A 25253-nucleotide genomic window follows, 5' to 3' on the forward strand; every position below is an offset into this window, starting at 1 on the left:
AGACTGGACACAGAGACGGCTGCATATGCAAAACACAAATGGAATCATGAAAACTGAAACTGTATAATTGTAAGATACCTCCTCCCCCCCCGTTTTTTTTTTTGAGTGGCACCATAAACGGACACAACACCAAATAATGAGGGTCAAGGAGGATGGAAAGAAAGAGGAGAGAAAGCACTAGCCAGACCTCTGCTGGCTGAGTGCAAAGAGGACTGAGACCTTGGGGGAGGCTTATTGCCACTCAAATTCCAATGAAGACCAAGAACCGCTGCCAACGAGAAATCAATGGTAAGCGGCTGTTGCGATAACGCAAATTCTTTTGCAAAGATTATCAAAAGAGGTGGAGAGTACTGGAAGTTTGGGAAACTTGTCACTCAGACTCCAGTGAACACCACAAGTTGTTCTAAAAGATAATCTTTAATCATGACTTGTGCGACTACTTCTAGTGAATAAAATAAATAAATAAATAAATAAATAATAATAATTAAAAAGAACATTCTTTTGGGGGACATGGGATTGAACCTAGAACGCCAGGTTTACTGTAATAGTCCCATCAGCTGATAGCAGCAGCAGCAACAGTGGTGGCGGGTGGTGGGGAAAGGATATAAGTCTCGCGTGAAAGTGCGAGATGTGACGTGGAGCCAATGGAGGATGTGGCAGTGGCTGCCACATGTTTGCGTCAGGGCCATGGCGCGACACCCTCAGCTTTTCGTCTTCATCTCAATCGCCCTGGTCACCTTCATTACCAGATATGGAAACAGGTGCGTCGACGTTCTTATTTAGCCATCTTTCTCGTTTATAACACTCGTCCGTGTGTGATTGTTTTTGCCATTAAAACACCGCAACAACCCACTAGCGTTCTTCCTCTCTATCACTTTCTTATTAGAGAGAAATAAAGGAAAATAGTTCAGTTTTATGAAATTTATAGAATCGCATACGAGACTAGATTTGATGTATTAAAGCTGGTTCCCCCCTTCCTTTATATATATATATATATATATATATATATATATATATATATATATATGTTTCTGTTTGTTCTTCTCTTTCTATCTCTTCTACCTTCTATTAGTGATAGATTCTATCACTTTGTCCCTTTTTCTTTCTTTCTCTCGCCGACTGTCGGAAAAATAGTCTGGTTTCAATCTACGCTTGAAGCATTTGCTTGTCTAGCCACATCGAAGAGCTGTGATACAGCGAACAGGTTCTTCTGTGGATGACGTTTTATCCAATTTAATTTGGTCATTTATGCCAGGAACGAAACCTAAACCGTTTCTGTATAAAGCACACTTGCTATAAGCATGTTTTACACTAAGTTCCTATTTGTTGTTCACGAAGTTCTTACGGACTCCACCCCCTTATTTATACTCCTATAACTTTTTTTGTGTATTGATATTCATATAACAAAAAAGCAAAATAAAAAAATAACCTTTTCCTGTTTATTAAAAAAATATATATATAACTTTGTTATATACGAGTTTTGGAATTGCATTTATCTGCAAAAGATCTAGCTAATTTACATTTTCCTTTTAAAACATTAATTTTAATTACCTACTAGTTTGTTTCGGTCATCTTTAACTATTACGTGTAATTCATGCAGATATTGTACATGATTGATATTTGCGTAAAAAAGGTGATAGTAAACAAATCTTTCTATATATATTTATGTATGCGTATATATGTTTGTTTAAAAAATTTGTCTACCAAACTCCTGTCAGTTTTTGGTTCAGACATGAAACTTAATATATAGGGTATTCGAACCCATGCAGAATTTTATATGTAGGTTTTAGCCGCGGAAAATCTGTGTGAAATTTAAAAAAAAATGGAATTTGCCAAATGAAGGTCGAACGACGGCATTACGAATATGCATGCGTAACGTAATAGCTACTGTTTGCTGTTTTAATTTTTAAGCCTTACAGCAAACCTTATTCTTAGCTAACGTTTTGGTTTCTATTCTCGGAGGTGGCGCACGCACAAGTCACTTTTTTTTTTTTTTTTTTTTTTTTAACTTTTTAAAGCATTTAGGTCCAATATAATTAAGCGTATTTACGATCGGGCAATGCCAGGTGGCGTGCTATATTCAAAATTACATTTTCAATCCTAGTTTTGGATCCTAAGTATATTTTTTGACAACAAACAAACAAAAAAGAATAATAATAATGACTACATTGTCGTGGAGTCTACATTTGCGCTTCTTGGCACCAATAAAAAAGAAATACAATGTTTGTAACCTGACAATAATCCGGGACAAGATCAAAGTGTAGTATCTGTTCTTCAGATGCTGCACTTCAATTTCTTGTTCTCTGTCAGTGGAGGAGAAATCCTTCACGACTGAGACAATTTTTATTTTTGCCCCTTTTCTCCACATTAAAAAACGGCCCTGGTGTCTAACTCTGTCCCGTGGGGAGGCATTATAAATAGGGACAATTATAAAGAAAAAAAAAAAAGTGGGTGGGATTAGAAATCAAACCGTCGTACACGCAATTCCCTAGTAAACACCGTGTTTTCCCCGAGGAAGGTAGGCTATAAATTTAATTAACTAAGTTCCCTCCCACTTAGTCAAATGAATTTTTAAATTCACTCTAAAAATTTAATTTGTAAAATAGACGAATAATAAAAGGAATGTGGTGTTAATGTTATGGATCCAGTACAAACGGACCATGTCCCTCTTCCAATTCCTATAAATGTCGGGTATTACTGCGTGTAAATTAAAATAAAACCCGATTTAATATTTAGTTGAAATTGAACATAATTCCAAATGTTTCAGATTTAAAAAAAAAAAAAAAAAAAAAAAATACTGCTAAAAACAAATCTGGAACGATTGTGTTTATTTCGAAGCCTGATGTGTATAAAAAATGGGTGAAAGAACAAACCTAGTTAATGAAATATAAAATATCGTTAGAAAAATAAAACATAAGATGGGGAGGGGAAGCTTTGTTAACTATTCTGTACATTCACCAAAAGTGCACTTAAGTTTGGTACTCGTAAAAATCGATCACCATGGTTGACAATATTGGTTCGGTGAAATCCAGTAACGACTCAACACAAACGAACGGCGACCACACAAAATGGAACCCGGATTCTTAAAACGGAAAAGCAAAAAAACTATGCTTATTTTATATTGGATCTTTTTTTTTTTTTTTTTATTTATTTATATTGTTGAATTTGTTTTGCGGATTGTTTTATTTTTGTGTGCGTTTTATAATTGTTTTCCTTTCACGCAAATTTGGAAACGGCCCTTTCATCTCTGGTGTCACGTCGTCACCACGTATCTAACTTTTAGGCATACGTGCAAAACTACATTGGTCTAAGATTTTCCAAGTTTTCAGGAAATAATGACCTCCATTGGTACAGTTCGAGCTCTCCTGTTTATTGTACCTATTTACTATGCCTCCCCACGGGACAGAGTTAGACACCAGGGTCGTTTTTTAACGTGGAGAAAAGGTACAAAAATAAAAATTGTCTCAGTCGTGAAGGATTTCTCCTCCACCGAAAGAGAACAAGAAAATGAAGTGCAGCATCTGAAGAACAGATACTACACTTTGATCTTGACCAAAAACTCAATTTTCACTAATTATTTTCATTAATAATTTATTTTCTACCTTATTGTTTTTCGTAATGTTTGGATATGTTTATTATTGTGACATGACCAATAAATCTCATTGGTTTTAATTGAAACTCGATATTTCGAATTTTGCTCTAATAACGAAAAGGTACAAAAAGTTGTTTCTGACTATTGGTGAATCATTCCGTGAATTCTGCAGACGAGGACACGAAGGCTACACAAACCAAGTCTTGTATGAGCCCTTTCTAGTCTCGCACAAAAACATGCGTCCACATCTCAAGCCATTTTTCTTGTCATACACATATGCGCACACGTACACACACATAGATATATTCACGTTCACGTACATACACCCACATTCACGTGCATACACACACACACACACACACACACACACGCTAACGTTCGCACATATGGGCAACGTCACTTCCCTTTAAAGGAAATCCACACATGCGCAAAAGACCACCGGAAACAACTATAAAAGCAAGAGACCTGAGCTGTTTCCTCCTTTTCGATTCGGCTCCCGACCTAAGTGGTCGACGAACCAACCGCTCCCTTTCGGGGAGTGCGCGCCCACGCGCGTCACGTCCCCTGCTACTATGTGTGGGGCAAGAGTCAACAGAGAGTATGTACACCTTACACGCTTTCTATCTCCATGGCCTGGATTGACTTTCACTCTCTCTCTGCAACAATAGACTTTCCCTCTCACCAGTTAACAGCGAGAGACGCACGCCAAACTAAACACGTGCTGTACCCTTTTGACATTTGTTTCTTCATGAAATAAATTCTAGTTCATTTAATTCAATAAACGCGTTGTTCATTCCTTCCTCAATTCAATTCATTTTTCCTATTTTGTATGACTGGGGGATATATATATGTCCACCAGTCCACTGTCTAAAAAAATAAATGTTACTTAAATAAATGTGTATCCAGAAGATTTCAGTAATTACTGAGTTGGTCCTGGGTGTTGCGGGAACAATCGACCCAACAACTAACAAGGTAGACACAGGCAAAAAGTAAACAGCAAAAAGGCAAAGAAGAATGACACAGATTGTTTGGTTAAAGACGAGGGTTCGCTTTTTATTTTTTTAAAGGAAGCAAAAAATCATTTGATCTGGATGCTGGTCGCCTGAAAGGTCGCATGTCACTGGAGGCTAAAGTCTGGAGGTCAGGAACAGATACTCCAGATGTAGCGTCGTTCAGGGTTGCTTGCTGGGTCTGGAACGATCAGCTGGACGTCAAGGCGATCCGGAATGGACAGTGGACACTGAGAACTCGGTCAGTGTTTAGGAACGAACGACACTGAGAACGGAGGGATCAGTGTTTAGGAACGGACAATCGGTAGGGAGTCAGATGCGAGCAAGGTTGCAGACAGGAGGAGCAAGGTGCGAGTGAGGTAGCAAACCAGAGGTGCAAGGTTGCAGGTCGGAGGAGCGAGGTGTCAGGCGAGGTTTTAGGAGGCACCAAGGGCTGGAAAGGCTGCAGGAATGAGCAGGAAGCTGTGGGAGTGAGCTGGAAGCGCTGGAGACTGGAAGTGAAGTTCGTTGCTGGTGAGTCTCAGGAAGCAAGCAGTAATGAATCGCATTTGTGAAAAAACTTATTAGCCCTGATAAGGGCTGTTTGAACTGCTGCTACTGGAATCCTTCGGCGCTGGTGGATTTGGTCGACGTGACTGGTAACATCAGTCGTCGTTCGGGAATCTCCTCCTACCCCCTTGGCCAGGGCTAGTGCCCAGCTGAAACTGCTGTATTTGTTTGCTTCCCCACTGAGCAAATTAGGCACAAGGCCGTTTTTTAATGTGGAGAGATTGGGGAACTGCGGACCAGCTCCCCGGGGAGCAGGGGAGCTGGATAGTGACAATTAGTATGAAGGGGTTCCCCTACATTGACCAATAACTGATTGCCACAAGGGCAATGATCTTATATGTGGGGTTTCCTCTACATATGGTCTTTGAGATTCATGGCCAGCCCCTGCAGGGACCGGCCGAAACTGCTGGGCTGGCTGCCAATGTGCTGTATTTATGAAAAGGTATTGTTACGACATGCGCCGGTCTCAGAGAGAGAAAACAAATGAACAGAAGTAATTCTCCGCCGAATCCACTACAACCAAAAGAATTTTATGTGTAAATTGATTGTGTTTATGTTCGATTCTGCTATCCATTTTCATGGAGGAAAAGTTGAAATTAAGTTTACTTCACCTCAGTTTGACTTGAGAAGACGGTTATTTGCCGTTAGGCAGTGTATATAAGATTGTTGACCGCTGAAAAAAATTGTCGGCGTGGCAAAACATAAGCTACGATGTGAGCGCACCGCAACCTGCATATTTACGGAGAATCCAAGTCAGTCCCGGAATGGCTGAAGTACTTTATGCTTTGAAAGCCACCTTTTTTTTTTTTTTCTTCATTCTGTTGTCTGCCTTTTACATATATTTTGCGGCTTTCAAATCATAAACTGTTTTGGTTATTTCCAGAACTGACCCAGGTTTCTCCTCCAATACTTGTGACTATTTCAGTAAATAGGCACTGAAATTGTCTGGATACCCATTCCTTAAGAGAATCAAACAGATAAGCTGTTTGCATGAAATACAAAATATAAATAAAATGTATGATCGCAAAAACAAAAAACAACACTAGCAATTACAAAAACTAAAATAAAAAGCAACTTACAGAAAACTACAATGCTACAATACATTGAAAAGTCGCTGATACCACTAAAATTCAACTTTAAATGGTTTTATTTCTGCTTCAGGAACCCAGGTTTCATTTTGTATATTTGGCTATTGTCGTAAATTGTTACCGGATTTTATTGAGCGAATATTGGGTATTGATTTATATAAACATGTTAATTTTTATTGACAGTCTGCAAATCATTTTCTTTCGACTATAATTAAAAAAACAAAAACAAAATATCATTCATGTATTGTACTGGTATTCTCATCTTGGCCGATTTCACAACGGTTTGGCAATGTAACCGTTAACCTTCTTGAGGTGCATCTTTTCAAACTGAATCCCTTTTAAATTTAAGTTGGGATAGGGGTTGATGTAGATTTTTGTTTCATCACTCATGACCAGATAGAAGCGTTATGTTCTTTATAAGGACCCATGACTCCATGGTTAAAAGACGTTCATTAACAATCAGTTCTGAGTGACGGTCTTCTGTAGACTTAAAGTTCAATTTTTAATAACTAAGAATAAAACTTGTATTTCTTACCCGATCATGGCTGACAAAAGGAGAATAATCTACCCGGTGTATTAAATTATTCAGTTCAAAATTCCTTATGGGTTCTGAAGTGCAAAAAGGTGCATCTGAAGATCTGTCGAAACTTTGAAAATATTTGCCTGAATAATATAAAAAAATGCTCATAAAAGAAAAAATTGAAATATCGATTTAAAATAATCTTGCTTTCAAATTTATTTTTTGTACTCAATTCTCAACCAAAAAGAAAATCAAACAACAAAAAACATTTGTTATTTGACTGTTTTTTATTTAAAATTTTTTTTTATTTTGACGAACTTGAAAAAAAAACTATATTGATTTAATTAATATAAAATACACCTGATTATGAATTCATTTAATATATCATTTAATAAGAAAGTGCTGTAGGTTTTATTGGGGGCATTGCTTGTAATCGCTCTCCCTCTCATATATATTTAATTTTACTTCAGTCGAAGTTCTCGTATCAAAGGCTCACTTCCAGGGTCTAACACTTGATCACTATATTAGATACATAGATATTAAAATGTTTCATTCAGGTTCTCTTTTACTTCTCAAACAATGAGTTAGTAAAAAAGTTGAGAACGTTACATCCCTTTCCACAATTGCCCATTTAAATATGTTATAGTATATATTTTGTGGTCTCTTGGTCTTACCTTTACCAAATTCCAGGACAAGAATTCATCTAGTCTGGTTGAGTATCCAGCTTCATGTTGTTACTTGAGGTAACATCACTTTGGAAAGGAGCACGATTCCTTGTAAAAGCCAGTGTAGGTTGCCCATACCAAGGAGATTTTATTTGGGATGCAAATACTGTGTGATTTTGAGTATTTAATCAGGGTTTACTTGTAGGGAATAGTATATTTATGCCAGGTTATTCTAACAAACCCTTGTTCAGAGAGACCTTAGACATTCGAGGATAGTGTCTAGTAGGTTTCCAAGTTTTCTTTCCTGTGTCTGTTATAGAAATCTGTTAAGAGTTTAGAAGAGTCAAATGAATTTCAATAAGGTTATACCATGATTAATAAAACCTTTTCTTTCAGTTTGCAGCTGCATATTCACCTAATCCTAATACAACAATAATGCTGATTTAATAATTTATCTTTGAATTGAATTTGATCTTTAAGAACATAACCGTTACTTTGTTGTTTAATGTCTTTTCCACACAAGATGTTGTTTGTATGTCGGTCATGGCGGTACAGATTTTTCTCCACGAAATTGTATCAGTTACATTGGTTTCAATGTGTCATTGCTTGTGGTGATTTTTGATGGAGTCGCTCCAAATCTTCAGCCTTTTAAAAAAATTTTTTTTATCACTTCAGACAAGGTGTGAAGCCACTTAATGTAAGAAGCTAACAAAAACAAAAGATTATTATTGCAAAAAAAAAAAAAAGAAAAAAAAGAAAGACTAAGGCTATAAGTAGTTGGAAAACTGTCAGCAAGAAGAATTGCACAAAGCTGTAGTTCTTGGAATAAAAAGCTGTATTACAATGAGATATCAAAACATTAAATTGATGAAGACTTCTCGGCCAATGAGTGAAACGAGCTGAACAAAGGAAGCAGAATAGATTGGAGCATTATGAAGGACACGTGCCATAATAGTATTTATAGAAAAAACAAGCACTAGCAACATATCTGTGAGAGGTTGCAGAGGAGAAAGGCTGAGCCAAATCAAATTACTGATAGGTTTCTGCACCTTATCAGAAACCCTAAAATGGGAGAGAAATTCACTAGTCAAAATATGACAACAGTACTTCAAACTTACTCTATATTTATATTGATTAGTCACTGCTTATTAATGCCCAAAGGCCACATAAGAATAAAGGTTAATGAGATTATCAATTGAATGTGGACTAATACTATGAGAGGATTGAAAAAGATTGAAAAGACAAGGATTTATTAAGACGAGTGTTTGGTGACAGTCATGAAGATGATCGTACTCGGCTGTGAAACACTGTTTTATTGGGCTTAACAGATGATCGCTTCTCGGGAAGAAACTCCATTTATGGAAGTTTCATTTGATTTTATGTACAGACTAGCCTGGGTGCCCGACGTTGCCTGGGTGTTTGTAGGTGTGTGTTGAGCAAATAAAAAAAAAACGTTGTACTGCGAAGGTGGAAAAGAAAATGAAAAAAAAAAAAATGTGACGCATTAGCTGTTGCGCCCATCGCCAAACCGGAAGTGATGTAGGTTTAAATTAAGGCTAGACAATCGAAAAGAGGCAATGACTTGCGAAGAAAGCGACCCCTCCCTGTAGAAAAGTGCCCAGTTGAGGGTGAAGGAATTAATGTTTTTAGCCAATTTTCCAATATTTGTTGTCCAAAGGGTCAAGCTTCAAAGTGATACCGATCTCGTGAAAATCTGTTGCCTCTCATTTAAACAGACAGGTAAGATTTATATTATAGACTAGCGAGGTTGCTCAGGTGTTTGGAGGTGTGTGTGTGTGTTGGGGAGGGGTAGATAAAAACAAAATGGGCGAAGTTATAACCCTGTTTAAATATAAAACAAAACAAAACAATGTTAAACTTAAAAAAATTGGGAAAATAAACCCCCCCGGCATTGCCCAGGTGTTTGGCTGTGTGTGTGTTGGGGGGGGGGTAACAAAAAAAAAGTTTTGTTAGGTAGATAGGATCGAACCAAGAGCCTTGAGGCAAAGGTGGAAAATAAAGTGAAAAAAACCAGACATTTTACTGCTGCGCCAGCAAGGGAGAGTAACAGAAAAATGTTTGAATTTATTTAAGTATTAAAATTGAGGTCAAATATCACGCCATAGAAATCGCGCAGTTAACTTTTACTGCAGGCTGTTTTTTGGGGGGGTTTGTTTACTCAACTTTGACTGGTTTTGTTTACCCAAGATGTTGGGGTGGGGGATCAGCTCCCTTTAAAAAGGGGATTGCCCAAATTGAATAGCAATTGTCTGATATAAGGGGTTTCCCCTGCATTGATCAAAAGCTGATTGCTTTCTGGACGTTCCCAGCACGAGGCCGAGAACCACACCTTTGCTTCAGATTAGTTTCGCTTTTATACGAAAAAGCCGAACACACACGAGACCAGCCAAAATAGCAAGAATTTTGTAAAAGTAAATGTAAATAAATCTAGAGGTGACGTGTGTTCGCAAATCGTACATATTATGATCTAGGGGGTATATAAACAGTTGTAAAACATAGTCCCCCCCCCCCCCGAAAACCCCCTCAAAAAAGCCTTTGCCGGACATACATAAAATGTGCACACACATTTTGCCTTTTATATATATACTAGCGGGGCGTACCCGGCGTTGTCCAGGTTTTTGTAGGTATGTGTGTTTTTGGGTAAATGAAAACAAAAATCGGTTGTTTAAAAAAACCCAAAAAAAACAAAGCCTTGATGCGCAGTTGGAAAATAATAAAGTGTTAAAAAAAAATGTTCGACTTGGCAGGTGCCCATTATTGATGAGTTAATGACGTTAACATTGAGTGCAGGACAGTGTTTTATTTACGGTAAGTCTGTTCGCTTCTGTTTTTTTTTATACGAAAAAGCGATCAAAAATTGTTGAATATTTATCTTTTTAAAGTCGGGCAAATTAAATAGACAGGCGACCTCGTTTGTTAACTTGTAGATATTATCATTTAGGCACAATATAAAGTTTTAAGAAGTTGTGAGGCTACCGATCGCTTCTCGGAAAAAAGCCTTTCTTGGACAGACGTGAAAATGCACACACACACAAACATTTTCGCTTTTATATATATAAATATATATAGATAGATGAAGGAAAATTCTTTACAATTGTTCGCATTCTTGGCCTTTTGGTCAAGATCAAAGTGTAGTATCTGTTCTTCAGATGCTGCACTTCTATTTCTTGTTCTCTTTCGGTGGAGGAGAAATCCTCCACGACTGAGACAATTTTTATTTTTGTACCTTTTCTCCACGTTAAAAAACGACCCTGGTGTCTAACTCTGTCCCGTGGGGAGGCATAGTAAATAGGTACAATAATGTTAACTAGATGTGTTCTTATTGTGAATGTTTTACAGTGGAGAACCATACATTGTAGTTAAATGCTTATCATAAATGTTTGCTTATAAATTTAAAGGATTTTAGGACAGCCCCCTCCCCCTACTATAAAGTTGAAATAATGTTATCAATGTCATAGAAAAAAAATTTATTGTTATTCTGACATTTAGTTATTGATTGTTCTGTCAAATTTGTGGGTAGATGATTAGTGGTAACAGGTGTTTTATTTCATTTCTTTTTCTTGCTAGCTGTTGACCTTGATTTGGATCCGTCACAATTGAAACAAAGACAAAGATTAAACAAAGCAAAAATGGAGAAAGTGATTTGGAAAAGCGAGAATAAATAAAATTGATTTAACAAAAAAAAAAATAAATCGGTGGGCATGGCATGTGCAACTGTCATGTTTCACTTTGATTCAAAGACTCCTGCAAGAGTGACCTTAGGGTTTGTTTCATCTCTATGACAACTCTAGATGCTGTTCACATACTTTCAATACCAACTTTTCGTGGAGGTGAACAGGAGTGATTGGTTTGTGGTGGAAAAAGGTTATGAATCTCCATCTGGTATTATCTAGTCTTCGGACTCGGCTCATAGTATCTAATGAAGATCCTCTCAAATGCTTACTTCTCCCTTAAATTTTTGATCTTAACTTTCCCAAATTGTATTTGTCTGCCAATCACTCTCAAACTCCATTCCTACTTATTTCACTTAAGCCCTGCTACCATTTAGAGATTGGCTTGTTTTTGATTCAAACTGGAAAACCGTGTATTGTCTTCTATAGGAAAGGATTAAGAGGATCTTACTAAGATATCTCTGGTTTTATTTAATAAAAATTGTATGTCTAGAAGAACTCCTCTTCACAGTCTGAGGGCAAAGACGCAAATGCAGCATCAGGACAGACAGCACGCCTTACTCCTACAATCATTGTGTTACAGCAGTATTGTCTTGTGCATGTCAGGCTCCATTGCTGGAGTTCATAAATGTTTTTGACTTGTGTATTTCCTAACACACACAAAACAGTATTTTTGCAACACAGGCTTCCTGTATTGTTAAAGCTATAAGAATATTTCTGGAGAGCGAGCTGCTGCAATCTATTTCCTCTGAAAATCATAATGGAAATCAATTTTTTTCATGTTTATAGTTTTATGCTATTTTTTTCATGTATAGTTTTATGCTATTTTTTTCATGTATAGTTTTATGCTATTTTTTTCATGTATAGTTTTATGCTATTTTTTTCATGTATAGTTTTATGCTATTTTTTTCATGTATAGTTTTATGCTATTTTTTTCATGTATAGTTTTATGCTATTTTTTTCATGTATAGTTTTATGCTATTTTTTCATGTATAGTTTTAATATTGATAATGTCTTTTTTTATTTAGCTTTTTAGAAGCTGACCATACATTTTTTTTGCTCTCCTCCAAGACACTTTTATCTTAAAAATACTATTTTTTCATAGTCTGACCTAATTATATTTTTAATTTTTATTTTTCCCAAGTCACCACTTAAGGTCGACGATAAGGGTTAAAGAAATTGCCGCCACAAGAGAATTAGAAACAATGGGTTGAAGGGGCAGAATTGATTATTCTAGAGGACAGCTTATGTATTTGTTTATATTAGACTTGAAGACTGTCATGTGATAGTCGGTTGGGAAGCAGCCTTGTATTTTGTCCCACAGATTGTTGGTTTTAGTAGAGATAATTTTCTCATGAAAATTCTATTTAGTTGTTGGTACAGAGAAAAAGGAAAGTTCTTTACTGAAACTTAGAAACTACAAATGATGCATTTCTGAACTTTGCACATGCTGATTAAGTAAGACAATGTTATAGCACATAGTTATTGCAATAGTTATTCACTTGGGGCTCACCAGGGACCAAATTAGTGACTAGTTAAGGAAAAAATGAATTCTTTCATTCAAGAATTTTAGGAAATCAAAGAAAATAGTGTTAGTTTTAATGTTTTTTTTTAAATCGATTCTAATTGAAGACAGGATATGGAGATGATTTTCAGTTGTAATCTTCATTCTTTTTTGGGGTCACAAGGAACAAAATTAATTGGGGTAGGGGGAGGGTCCACATTTATTTTTTGTAAGTGGCTTAATTTTTAAGGCCTTCTTATCCATCTGATGTTAGCTCAAATGTTAACGACTAAGGATGGAGCGCTCAATGTTTTAGTTTTGATTCTAGATGATGGCAACCCAAATTGTTTTAATTCTTTTAAAATGATTTATGAAACTTAAAAAAAAAGGAAAGTGTTAAAAATTAAGCCATTGTAACTTATAAATGTATATTTATGCATGTGCAGAAGTAACAGGTTTAGTTGACTTACTCCTGTCAATTTTGAACTTTTTTTTCTTTTTTCAATTTTGGCCTATTAGCTATTTTTACTCCCTAAAATAAAAATCAAATTTGTTCCACAAGTCCAAATCTCCTATACATTAAGTTTTAAGTGTGTAGACCAAAAATTAAGAGAGGAGTTTGGTAGACCGTTTCGCACACATGCAAACAAGCTCTCTTATATATAAATAAAACGTGTGTGTTTCTGTAAATATTTAACCAATAAGCTCTTAAACTATTGGTAACATAACACACAAATAAACAGGAAATAGTAATGGTTTATGAGTAAAATCTTTGTTTGGATGGATAAATAACACATTCAGAAATGTGGACAAATTAAAATGCAAATGTTCATTTCAACTTGCCGACATATTTCTATTACTTTTGTGCATGCACAAATTCATTCATAGCTTGAAGTGGTTTAATTTTAAATCTTATTTGTCGATAGCTCAAACAGTAGGAAAAGCATCTGAAGCACTAAATGTTTGGGTTTCGATTCTAGCTGATGACACCCAATTCATTTTGTTTTTTTAACTTTTGAAATTGGTACTATATATTTGGTACAATATAATATTCAATAGAGAATTGGCTCTGAATTAATAAATACAAAATCTGCAAAAATTAAAATATTTCAGCGTATTTTATGGCCAAGCACCTATCCCCCCTCCCACGAGTCTATTATATAAAGGAGATATGTCTGTGTATTTGTATGTCTGCCAAAAACTTGTCAGGTGCATCCAATCTGGTCTAAACTGGTAACATCTGAAAGAGCAATTCCTCGGATGTATAATATATGAAAATTAGAAAAAAAGATTAATTCTGTGGTGGTTAACTGGACCACTTTTTGGAAGGGAGGATTTAGTTTTCACATTGCTGTTTTCGCAAGTCATGCACACGTAATTCACTAAAACTGTTTAAAACGCTTATTTTGTAACATCATGACATAATCACTCATGGCCATGTGGGCAAACACGTTTGCCTGTAACTTTTGCCTTTGAGCCCAGTCACCACAGCTCGCTTTTTAAAAAAAAATTTTTTTTAATATATTTTTTTATTTAAAAAAAAAAAAAAATTTATTTTATTTATTTATTCTTTATTTTATTTTATTTTTTTATTTTTTTGGTCGCACGTGCAGTTCTGGCTATTTCGATTGAAAGAAAAGTTTTTTAATCATTTATTTTTATTTATTTATTTATTTTGTGGGGAGGCGGGGATTGTTTTTCTAGCGCACCGGCAAGAAAAAGTGCTAAATATCCAGAGAGTAGCTTCTCTTTGTATCTCTTCTTTGTATACAAAGAGAAGCTATTCTCCAAATATTGGTGGGGAGATTGTCATGTACTACTTTTTTGGGCGATTTCGTGTTTTTATCTTTTTTTGAAATTGTTGTGGGTGTAATGATGGAGTTGACATAATAATGAAAAACTACTCAATATCCTTAGTATAGCAGGTGTGTCCAAACCGAACTTCATATCGACCCAGGCAACGCCGGGTATCCATGCTAGTATAATATGTGAACTTGAAAAAATATTTTCATTAATAAAGCAAACCTATCAAGATAGAAAAAGCTCTACTGTTAATAGGAGCAATTCATAAATTTAATGTGTGTGTAGGTGTGTAGGTGTGTACTAGAACTTTTTCATCCTAAATGCTATGCAATTATACACAATGAAGAAAATATGCATAAAAAGAATTGAGCATGATAGTTAAATGAAATCATTCAATAAGAAACCCTAAAAATAATGAATAATTTCGATTTTCAAAGGTATATGCAAATTAGTTACTTTCTGAAGTCGCTCGCATATTCATGACTGAGTATAGTAAGAAGTTTGCTTTAATGCTTTTTAAATAGAAAAATTAGGTTTTTAATATCTATGTCAGTGCAAATAAAACTCCACTTGATGTAAGTTTATATAAAAAATAGTGTAAATTCAACTGGTATAAAAGGACATAGTTTTATGGGCTTTAATAAAACTAAAGAAAGCAAAAACATTTTATTTCCTAATTTAATGGGGATACTTTTAACTATTTTAAAATTGTTTATGTGAAACTCCTTCAGGTGGAATGATTTAAGTAATAAGTACTTACTATTTTATAAATTAATAGTTCAAAACTAGACCTAAATGAAATCAAAATTTCATTGAGCGCTCCATCCTTAGTTGTTAACATTTGAGCTAGCACCAGATGGATAAGAAGGCCTTAAAATTAAGCCACTTACAAAAACTGCATAAATTAAAATATATTTAAGCATGTTTTACACTGGGGGGGGGGGCACTATGATAGATTGGGCACAATATAATAAGCTCTATAATAATATTTATGAAATCCACATAAATTAAAATATCTCCTTTTTCCTCAAATTGAATTAGGTGTCAAACTTATAAGGAATCGAGTAGTGAGATACCTGTCCACAGTAGTACAGTTGGAAACTGGGTACAGTGAGGGAATTTCAAAGTCCAACAGTACAAAGGAAGATTCTTTCAGAATAGAAGTCTCTTCGGTATCTGGGAGCATCTATAGTGAAAGCTTGGGATTTTGTTTGTTTGGTTAGTCAAAAGAACACAATGCTAAGAAATTAAAGAGCTCCAAATTTCTATTAGCCGACAGACCTCCAAGGTCTAAATGCTGTCTTGTCTATAAAAGGTTTTGTCTGTTATGATTTATTTTTAAAATAACATTTTTCATATTTGTATGTTGGACAGAAATTTAAAAATCTTTTCTTAATAACAGTTAACAGTTAGGATTAGAATGATATTGTAGATTTTTCTTTTGTGTCCTAGTTCAATTCCTTATCTTCTCCTCAGCTCTTGTATTTATTTTGATATTATCAGGTTTATTAACGCCCTTCACTGCTGCCCAGCCATTTTTTTTTTCTTTTTTAAGAAACTGATTACACGTGTCCATTTGCTGTTGGTGAACAAGTTGAAAAGAAGTCTTTCTTTTCGAATTAGCAGGTTGTTTTGTGTCAACCTTACATTGTTTTTTTTTTTTGCTTGCTTTGCTTGCCTGTCTGTCAGCAACTTATGTGTGTGTGTGAAAATATTTAACAGATAAACTTTTAAACTACTGATCACATAACACTGAAATTAACAGAAAATAGTAATCATACACAAAGGATGGTTTAATTCTTTGTATGGATGAATAATCAGCAAGTTGAAATGCGAAATGTTCATTTCAACTGGCCAACATGTTTTTATTTCTTTCTGTCATGTTCAAAATCAATTCATTTCTTTAAGAAGACTGGATTTTAACTGATGGCACCAAGGCATTTAAAAAAAAAATACTTGAAATCATGTCTTTGTATTAATGAATATGAATTCTGCATAAATTTAAATATATTTAAACATTTTACAGTAAGCAGAAATGCAAAATGCTTATTTAGAGGCTGAGATAATAAAATTTTTTAACAAATTAAAAAAAAAAATTTTTTTGTGAAATCTTTCTGGACTGAAAACAATTCTATTAAAAAAACTTCTTACTTAATGAAATCTTGCACAACAGGGGACAAATTCTAAGTACAGATTTTGATACCCCCCCCCCCCCAAAAAAAACTTGGGCTAATGTCAGGTTATTGGTTTTTTTTCCTCCCCTAAGTAATACAGTAATATGTAAATATTGCTGGAGATCCTGAAATAGAAAATGTTTATAGTCTATCATAACTTTAATAATCTGTTATTTTTCTTATAATTATTCCTCCTGTTCCCTTTAGATAATTTTTTTCTTGAAATAACTTTTCCTTTACTTTAAATAACCTTTTTTCTTTTTTTGATTTCTTTTTTTTTTTTTTTTTTTTTTCTTTTTTTGTAAAGAAATAAGTTTTACCGAAGACTTTAAATTTAATATATAGACACCTATTTTTCTTTTTTATTAATTTATCAATTAAACATAACAAATTCCAATCAAAATTGTAATGTTTTTGAATGTGTGTTTTGTTTTTTTGAGAGTTTTCTTTACACATTTACTGAATTCAAATAAATGTAAAAAAATTATAACATAAAATAGATTTAATTTATTACAAAATATATTTTCCTAACTAATAAAATATAATCATTAAATTTTGAGAAAACTATTTCAATTTTTCAAATTTTGCAATTTTCATAAACTTAAAACTTTATTTTTTGTAATATATGAATGAATCCCTCACAACTGACGATAAAATTCAGTGAATAAAGTTCATACTTCTTTCTTAAGGAAATCTTACACGACAGGGGACAAATTTTAAGTACAGGTTTTGATAGAAAAGCTTACTTGGGCTAATGTCAGATTCCTGTGTTTCTTTCCTTTCACTTTTTATTATATATCATATATAAATTCGTATTCCTGTCTGTCAAGTTGATTAATATATACAAAAATCCATTGATTTATCAGATCATTCATTCCTATATATTCTATGATTATTGCAAAGTATAAGATTAAAGAGGTGACCTCATTTGCATATTACATTAAGGAAAATCGACTTTATTAAATAGCGGTGTATTAATTATTGTTTATAGTGAGAGAATTATTTTAAATGTTCTATTTAAGTTTATTATTTAAATTAGGTTTATATTAATAACATTTAATTTAATATATTTTTACCGACATCTATTTTTTTTTATGAATCGGTTTTAGTTATCTCCTTTGGGCGTGAACTTTGTCCTTTGCTTTCTTTTTTGGCGGATATTAAAACTAAAAACTTTCAAGCATTATTTTTGGAATTAGTTTAAAAATAATTTCCGTGATTTCACAATTAACGTTGTGGTCCAGTGAATTTTTATTTTAAAATAAACAAACAATTCAACTACGATTCTTTATTTAAAACAAAAAACTTTCATTTACATTTTTTTTTTCTTTTACCAGTTTTTTTTTTCTTCAAAATTTGACATTGTAGCTTATTTTTTTTTCTTTTAATAGCGCAATAAGTCATAACTCATCATTTTTATAACATAAACATTCGGTTAACACAAATTCTACTTTGGTATTTTTGAAACTGAATTATTTACAGTTTGTTTTTGTTGCAACAGACCGTTAAGCAAATCTTTCTAGAGTGAGGTAGCAGAAAAGAAATTCGCTTAAACTGGAATATAGTCATAAAAAGGTGCTCAATATCTGGAGATTAGCTTCCTTCGTATCCCTTCTGCTGAAATATCTGGTGGAGAGTTTGTCACATACTTCTTTTTTCAGGGGGGGGGGATTACATTTTCGTGTTTTCATTCCTTCTTTTATTTTTGAAATTTTTGTTGGGGTAAGGATAGAGTTGACATACGAGGGGCGTGCAATAAGTAATGCCCCTGACCCACTTTCCATAGCAGTAGAGCAACAAAACTTGGCACAGTTATTAGTCTTTCTCTACATAGGAACCACCCAGAGTTATGCATTTCTCCCATCATTTGATGCAGCTCTGGAGACTGTTTTTGTAGAACACCCTGGGTTGGTCCTCCAACCACGATGTGACTTCAGAAATCAAGGCTGCATCATCTGGGAAATGCTTTCCTTTCAAAAACAACTTCATGGCTGGGAAGAGGTGAAAGTCAGAGGGTGCAAGGTCAGGAGAGTAGAGAGGATGAGAGAGGATTTCATAACCACACACCCGTGCTTCTGATCTGGCGACATGCGAGTTGTGGACCGGAGCGTTGTCTTGCAGGAGGAGGGTACCTTTGCTGATCTTGCTCCGCCTCTTGATTTTGATAGATTTCCTTAATTTCCTCAAAAGTGAAGCATAATAGGCTCCTGTAATTGTGATACCCTTTGCCAGGAAATCTGTCATCACTACTCCGTCCTGCTCCCAGAAGACTGTGAGCATGACCATGCCAGCGGAGGACTGCACCCTTGCCTTCTTTGGAGGTGGCGAGTCCAAGTGCTTCCACTGCATTAACTGGGCTTTGGTCTCTGGTCTCTGGATCATAGTGATGGACCCAGGTTTCATCCTGTGTAATCAGTCTTTTGAAAAACTTTGACTCATCTTCTTGGCACGTCTCCAAATTCATCCTCGAGCACTCGACACGTTCTTGCTTCTGGAATGGTGTGAGCAATCTGAGAATCCATCTGGCAGACATCTTATGCATATGCAAATGGTCATGAATGATAGTTTCCACAGACCCTGTACTAATCTTGACATCTTGGGCTATTTGGCGAATAGTAATGCGCCGATCTTTCAAAATGGCAGCCTCAACTTGACGAACAGATGCCTCATCAATGGCAGAAGGGGGGCGGGCGACCAGGTCTGGGAGCTGTTTCCACATTCCGGCCATGTTTGAATTCACGATGCCAGCTTTTTACAAGGTCATATGATGGGGCATTATGACCATAAGTTTCTTTCATCAAAAGTCTTCTGTGGTGTGCGTCCTTTCAAATACAAAAACTGGATCACTGCTTGACATTCAACAGGCTCCATTTCATACCTGACTCAGTTCAAACACCTGTAAAACAGAAACCACAATTAGTTCATAGCTGTAATTTGCCACACAACCCGTATAGATATAAACCATTGGACATGCAAAATTTCAGCTAGATCAGACAATTGGAAGCATTACTTATTGCACGCCCCTCGTATAATGAAAAACTGCTCGATATTCTTAGTATAGCAAGTGTGGTGAAATCAAACTTCATACCGATCTTGGCAACGCTGGGTATCGATGCTAGTATATATATATATATATATATATATATATATATTATAATTTTTTGCAAGTAATATATGAATATTGCTTGAGATTCTAAAAATATTTTTCTATCCTAACTTTAATAATCTGTTTTTTTTGCTTTAAATGATCTCCCCTTTTAGATAATCTTATTTTCTCTAAATAACTTCTCTCCTTTTTTTTTTTTTTTTTTTTTTTTTTTGTAAAGAATTTTTCTTTTTTTTTTTTTTTTTTCCCTTAAATAATTTTTTGTGGAAAAGAAATAAGAATTTATTGGCTGCAGACATTACATTAAATATACGGAGACCTACCTATCTTTTCTTTTTTAATTAATTTAACAATTAGATGAACAAATATTAATTTCAACAATTTTTAAATAATTGGTCTGACTAAAATACAAATTTTTCAGATAATTATCCAATATTTCAATGAATTTGATACATTTGAATTCCTTCTTTCCTAAAATAAACTTAGTTACAATTTCACACCTAAACAAATCAATTGCCTCATCTACTTTATATTTTAAAGATATGATTAATAAATGCAGTCAGTTATCTTTGACACTTCATATCGAAATATACAAGGAGAATATTTTATATCCGTAAATACAATTTTCATAACCATGACAACAAAAACAAAAAATGTATTTACCATCAAAACCTGACGGAAATCTGCCAAAATACTCAAATTGTCATCCGCCAATATGTACAATCCAAAAACTGCCATGAGACTGATGAAATGTTGACATGAAAGCAATCATTCAAACAGAAGTAGAAGTTTTCTTACTCATTATTTTTAAATGAAATTTAATAAAATTTGAATTTGCTTAAAAACAAATTTTATAAAGTTTATGTTCGACCACTCCATGCTATTAGAAGTGCCAAACGGCAATTGCCAAGTCATTACAATATTGTATACTTTTATTTTTACATCAAATTCCAAAATCATCCTACACCAGAACTTCACATTATTAATATTTGATATTACTATAAGTTATCCTTAGAGTGGTAAGAGAGATAAGTCTAACAAAATGTTATAATCTGCAATAAATGGTTTATCTATAAAATAAAATGTTGCGGTTCTTGGGAACTGAACATTTGATTTAGTCCTGAATTCTTTCTTTCCGTTTAAAATGTGATATGAAAATCCGACACTTCTGCAATACTGCATAGTAACCACGTTTTTGGTTTTCAGTTTGGAGAATATTATGAGGACACATTTATTTGAACAGTCTGCAGCACTTTTCTCAAACCACCTCCTTTTCATTGGCAATTGTTCAATAACATTAAATAGAGATTTACAAATTACCATGTGGCCAGATGGTAAATTCAGTGGGTGACCTGATTACTAAGGTTTTCCGAGATATTGCTAAATATTTCCACAATGTTGAATGGCTTTGTGAAAGAGCAATCTTGGTCGTTAGAAATGATGGTGTTGATATGATTAATTATCATCTTTTGCAAGAGTTATCAATTCATTGATGATGTTATTAATGAAGATCAGGCAGTAGAATTTCCTGTAGAATTTACTACAACCGCTTGAATGCCACATAATAACCTGATATTGAAGGAAGGAACTACAGTTATATTAAGAAATCTGGATCCACCTAAACTGTAATGGGACAAAATTTTTGAAAACTAATTTTCTGGAAACCATTATAATAATTGGAAATTTTAAGGATGAAAATGTTAATTCCACAAATTCACTCTATTCCTTCTGATATGCCATTTCAGTTCAAGCATTTACAATTCCCAATAAAAATTAGTTTTTGCCATGTTTATAAATAAAGCTCAAGGATAAAGACTCAAAGTTGTTGGACTTGATCATCAGACACCTTGCTTTTCTCGTGGTCAGTTGTATGTTGGTTATTCATGCATTGGAAGTTCTGAAAAACTCTACATTTACATACCTGTTAGCGGTCACATCCAAAATGTTTATGTAGAGGCTCTTCAAAATTAATGCTACAGGTGCATTTACCAGTGTTTAGATATGTGCTGCTGGAAACTACATTTTAATTATTTCATTAACAGAATATTAATATCACCTTTATATACGTATTGTACATTAAATATTTAAAGCTAAAGGAGATTTCAGTTTTCAGATATGCACTAAGATATAAAATAATAATTGCAATTCTTACATTATATTTTGAAAGGAGTAAAAGGTAAGATTAAACTAGAACAGAGAATTGGGGCTACTTGCAAGACCTCTATAACATAAAATGCACCTACTACTGCTATTTCATGAGGGATGTGAAAAAAAAGCTACTGTAAATTTGTTTAATCAATTTGATAATTATGTATGAGGACAGAATATTCAAATATATCAAGTACAACCTGGCAACACCGTGTACTTCAGCTCTCTCTCTCTCTCTCATATACATATATATTATATATATATATATATATATATATATATATATATATGTGTGTGAGTGATTGAAATATGAGGTTCCTTCAATAAGTTTCCAAACTTTTTTCGAATGGGCACTTTTATTGATAGTACACACATAAAACTTTAGTTCACTTGAAAGTAATCTTCTCCAGCTGCAATGCACTTGTACAATTCTAGCAAATTCTGGAAGGCCCATGGAATTTCTCTTCTGTAAGCATGTCATGACCCTCGTCGCAGCCTCTTTCATCTCCTCAATTGTCTCATAACGACAGCCTTTAAGATTTTCCTTGAGTTTAGGGAATAACGAGAAATCACAGGGAGCAAAGTCTGGACTATAGGGAGGGTGAGGAACTGTCTTGATGTCCATCTTGGTCAAATAGTCTGTGACAATGGAGTTGTGGACTGGTGCATTAGCCTGGTGAAAATGCCACTCAACAAATTTGAAGAGTGCTGGCCTCTTTCAACGGAATCTCTTCTTGAACTCCCTTAAAACCTCAACATAGTATTCCTTGTTGTCCAGTGGGAACCTAGTGCGTATAGATCATGCCCGTATTGGCAATAAAGAGATCATAAGTTTCTGGGTGGAGTTGCTTTGTCTGGCCTTCTTGGGTCTAAGAAAGTCAGCATGCTTCCACTGTCTCTTGGTCTCTGGATCATAGCAGCAGATCCAGCTTTCATCGCAGGTCACCAGAGCATGAAGAACTGTGGGATATGAATTGATCAGCTCGACTATCTCCTTGCTGTCATGACAATGTCTTTCTTTCTGATCTCTGAGCACCCTTGGGACAAACTTAACACGAATCTTCCACGTCTTCGGTTCATTGTGAATAATTGTGTGTACAGTTCCCACACTGACATCAAACTGTGCTCTTCTTTGTAGACACATGATTGTCTTTATCCAAGAAATTCTTTATTTGGCTAATCAACTTTGGTGTTCTGACTTCCTTACCCCTCCCACACCTCATCATCCCTCAGACTTCTTGCCTTCCTTGAATCTCTTATGCTACTCAAAAACTGATGCTCAATTCATGCAAGATGATCCAAAAACAGTCTGAAGCATTCCATATGTTTCTGTGGCATTTTTTCCAAGTTTTAAACAAAATTTTATTGCATACATCGTTTTTCTAAAGTGTCCTCACGTCCAGATTGCATTTTTGAAATTCACCAGCCGTGACAATCGGGGTTTAATAGGGTGTATTCCAATTCCTGCTGTAGCTGTTCATTTGAACCTGAAATCATAAAAATTGGTCAATCATTTAGTATGCATAGCAATATCATACAGAATTTTCAAAAGTCAACAATTTTAAATGCCTGTACAAAAAGTCTGGAAACTTATTGAAGGCACCTCATATTAGTCCAACTGAATGAAAAAAAAAAGAAAAGTTATTTATATAATCAACAACGTTTTGTCTATTTCAAGACTTTCAGCAAAATAATCTATTTAAAGAAATAAGTTATTTTTCTCAAATTGATCATTTCGAGGAAGTCTTGAAATAAAGACAAAATATTGATGAATGTATACATAATCTTGTTTTCATTTTTTACATGTATAACAATAAGTCATTTATTTGCTCAGTTGTAATTTTTGTTTAAGGTTATATGCACTTATATGTTCAGCGAAACAAATGTAGCACAAAATTTTCGTACCATTTCTTACACATGATTTTGTACCCGTGTGTTACATGCATCACTCACACTTAATTTGAATGAATGGAAGAGGTTGACTCTTAAGTTGAAAACCTTGCTTTGATCAAGTGTGAATGTAGAGATTACATAACTGAACAGACAGACTTTGAAATAATTTTAATTTTGAGAAGTTTACTTCTGATTAGTTTTTATTTTGACAATGTAATCTTATGTTTAGAATTTATAAGTGTCTATTTTCTCTTTAAATAGAACTTAACAAACGAGTGCTAATTTTATAGGGATTGAACTCCTCTCAAAAGATTTTAAAATAGACCCCTTGTGAAAAAATTCAGAATCTATTTTTGTAACTTAATTGTGCTTTAAATTGCATTAAAATCAGCTTAAAAATTTTGAGTATAGGGAAATGGGGGGGGGCATACTTCCTGAGTGGTGGCAATCCCCTTTACTAAAAAAAGTGACTATCACGATTTAGTTCAATTAATAATTGGATCCAATGAGAAAAAATTTATTTTCAAAATCATTTTAATAAAACAAACTAACAATTTGCCCTACCCCTCCCATCGGTTTAGTTTTAATTAAAAAAAAAAAAAAAAAAAATAGAAACAAAGTAAAGACATTCCCGGGCAAGTATTATAATTATAACTAGTAGAGTATTATATAGTTTTGCAACAAATGACCTAATAATTAAAAATATTATTACTAAGAACGTGATAAATTGGATGAGTTCAGAAATAATGGCAAAAGAATGAACTTCCAGATACTTTATTTTTTATTCATTTTTTGCAAAGAAGTCATCATTTATCAAGGCTTGAAGGCCACTCGAGGATAATGGTAAATAAGTGTCAGGTGATTGGTGAGACAACACTAATGATGGATAGTGGTGCAAATTGATTAGAATTTGATTAGGAAGATTGCTCAGTTTTTTTTTTCTACACAGGAGTCGCCACTTATCAAAGCCCAGATTACACTTAAAGATAAGGGTTAATGAGTGTACAGTAGTCAGTGGTACAATATTGTAGTAAGTGTTAATGGAAATTTGATAAATTGGATTACTTAAGGGAACTGCTCATCAAGAACTTGTTTACGTCGAACTTGAAGATGACCATATTGTAGTCAGCTGGAAAGCAGGCAAACCGAAGAGTTCTACAGGCGTGCAGTTCTTAGAAAGAAGCGTTGTTCATGGAATCTACATTTTAAGTTTGGACGCAGATAAAGAGTGGGGAAAATTATTGATAGTGTTTTCAGCTAGACAAGTGGTTTTTGTGACAGTTTGGCGAGGGGGACGATAGATTGGAGCTCAGACGAGTACTTGCAATGAAAATAATGATAGGAGAGAGAGGTCAGCAACATCTGTTCTGTAGGAAAGAGGTTGCAGGAAAAAGGAAAGGGCATCCCTGTACTAGTCTATGAAGTCTATTTTGAACTCTGTCAAGGTGAACTTGTTTACATTGGACTTGAAAGCTATCATGTTGTAGTTAGCTGGGAAACAACCCTACT

The 25253-nt window shown here is 34.4% G+C and overlaps 1 protein-coding gene and 1 pseudogene across 1 annotated transcript in view; both read left to right on the forward strand.

Annotated features, from left to right (window-relative positions):
• Window positions 1–568: 568 nt before the first annotated feature.
• Window positions 569–25253, forward strand: part of LOC145241462 (thioredoxin domain-containing protein 11-like) — a 104255-nt gene continuing 79570 nt past the window's right edge. Inside the window, exon 1 of the mRNA XM_080104442.1 lies at window positions 569–761. Within this exon, the coding sequence (XP_079960568.1) occupies window positions 652–761 (110 nt within the window). The 5' untranslated portion in view covers window positions 569–651. The remainder of the gene's footprint in view (window positions 762–25253) is intronic.
• On the forward strand, window positions 10543–10763 carry LOC145241790 (U2 spliceosomal RNA; annotated as a pseudogene).

This window comes from Euprymna scolopes, chromosome 20 (assembly GCF_053919585.1).
Source record: "Euprymna scolopes isolate OS-2025 chromosome 20, ASM5391958v1, whole genome shotgun sequence".
In the NCBI taxonomy this organism is placed as follows: Eukaryota; Metazoa; Mollusca; class Cephalopoda; order Sepiida; family Sepiolidae; genus Euprymna; species Euprymna scolopes.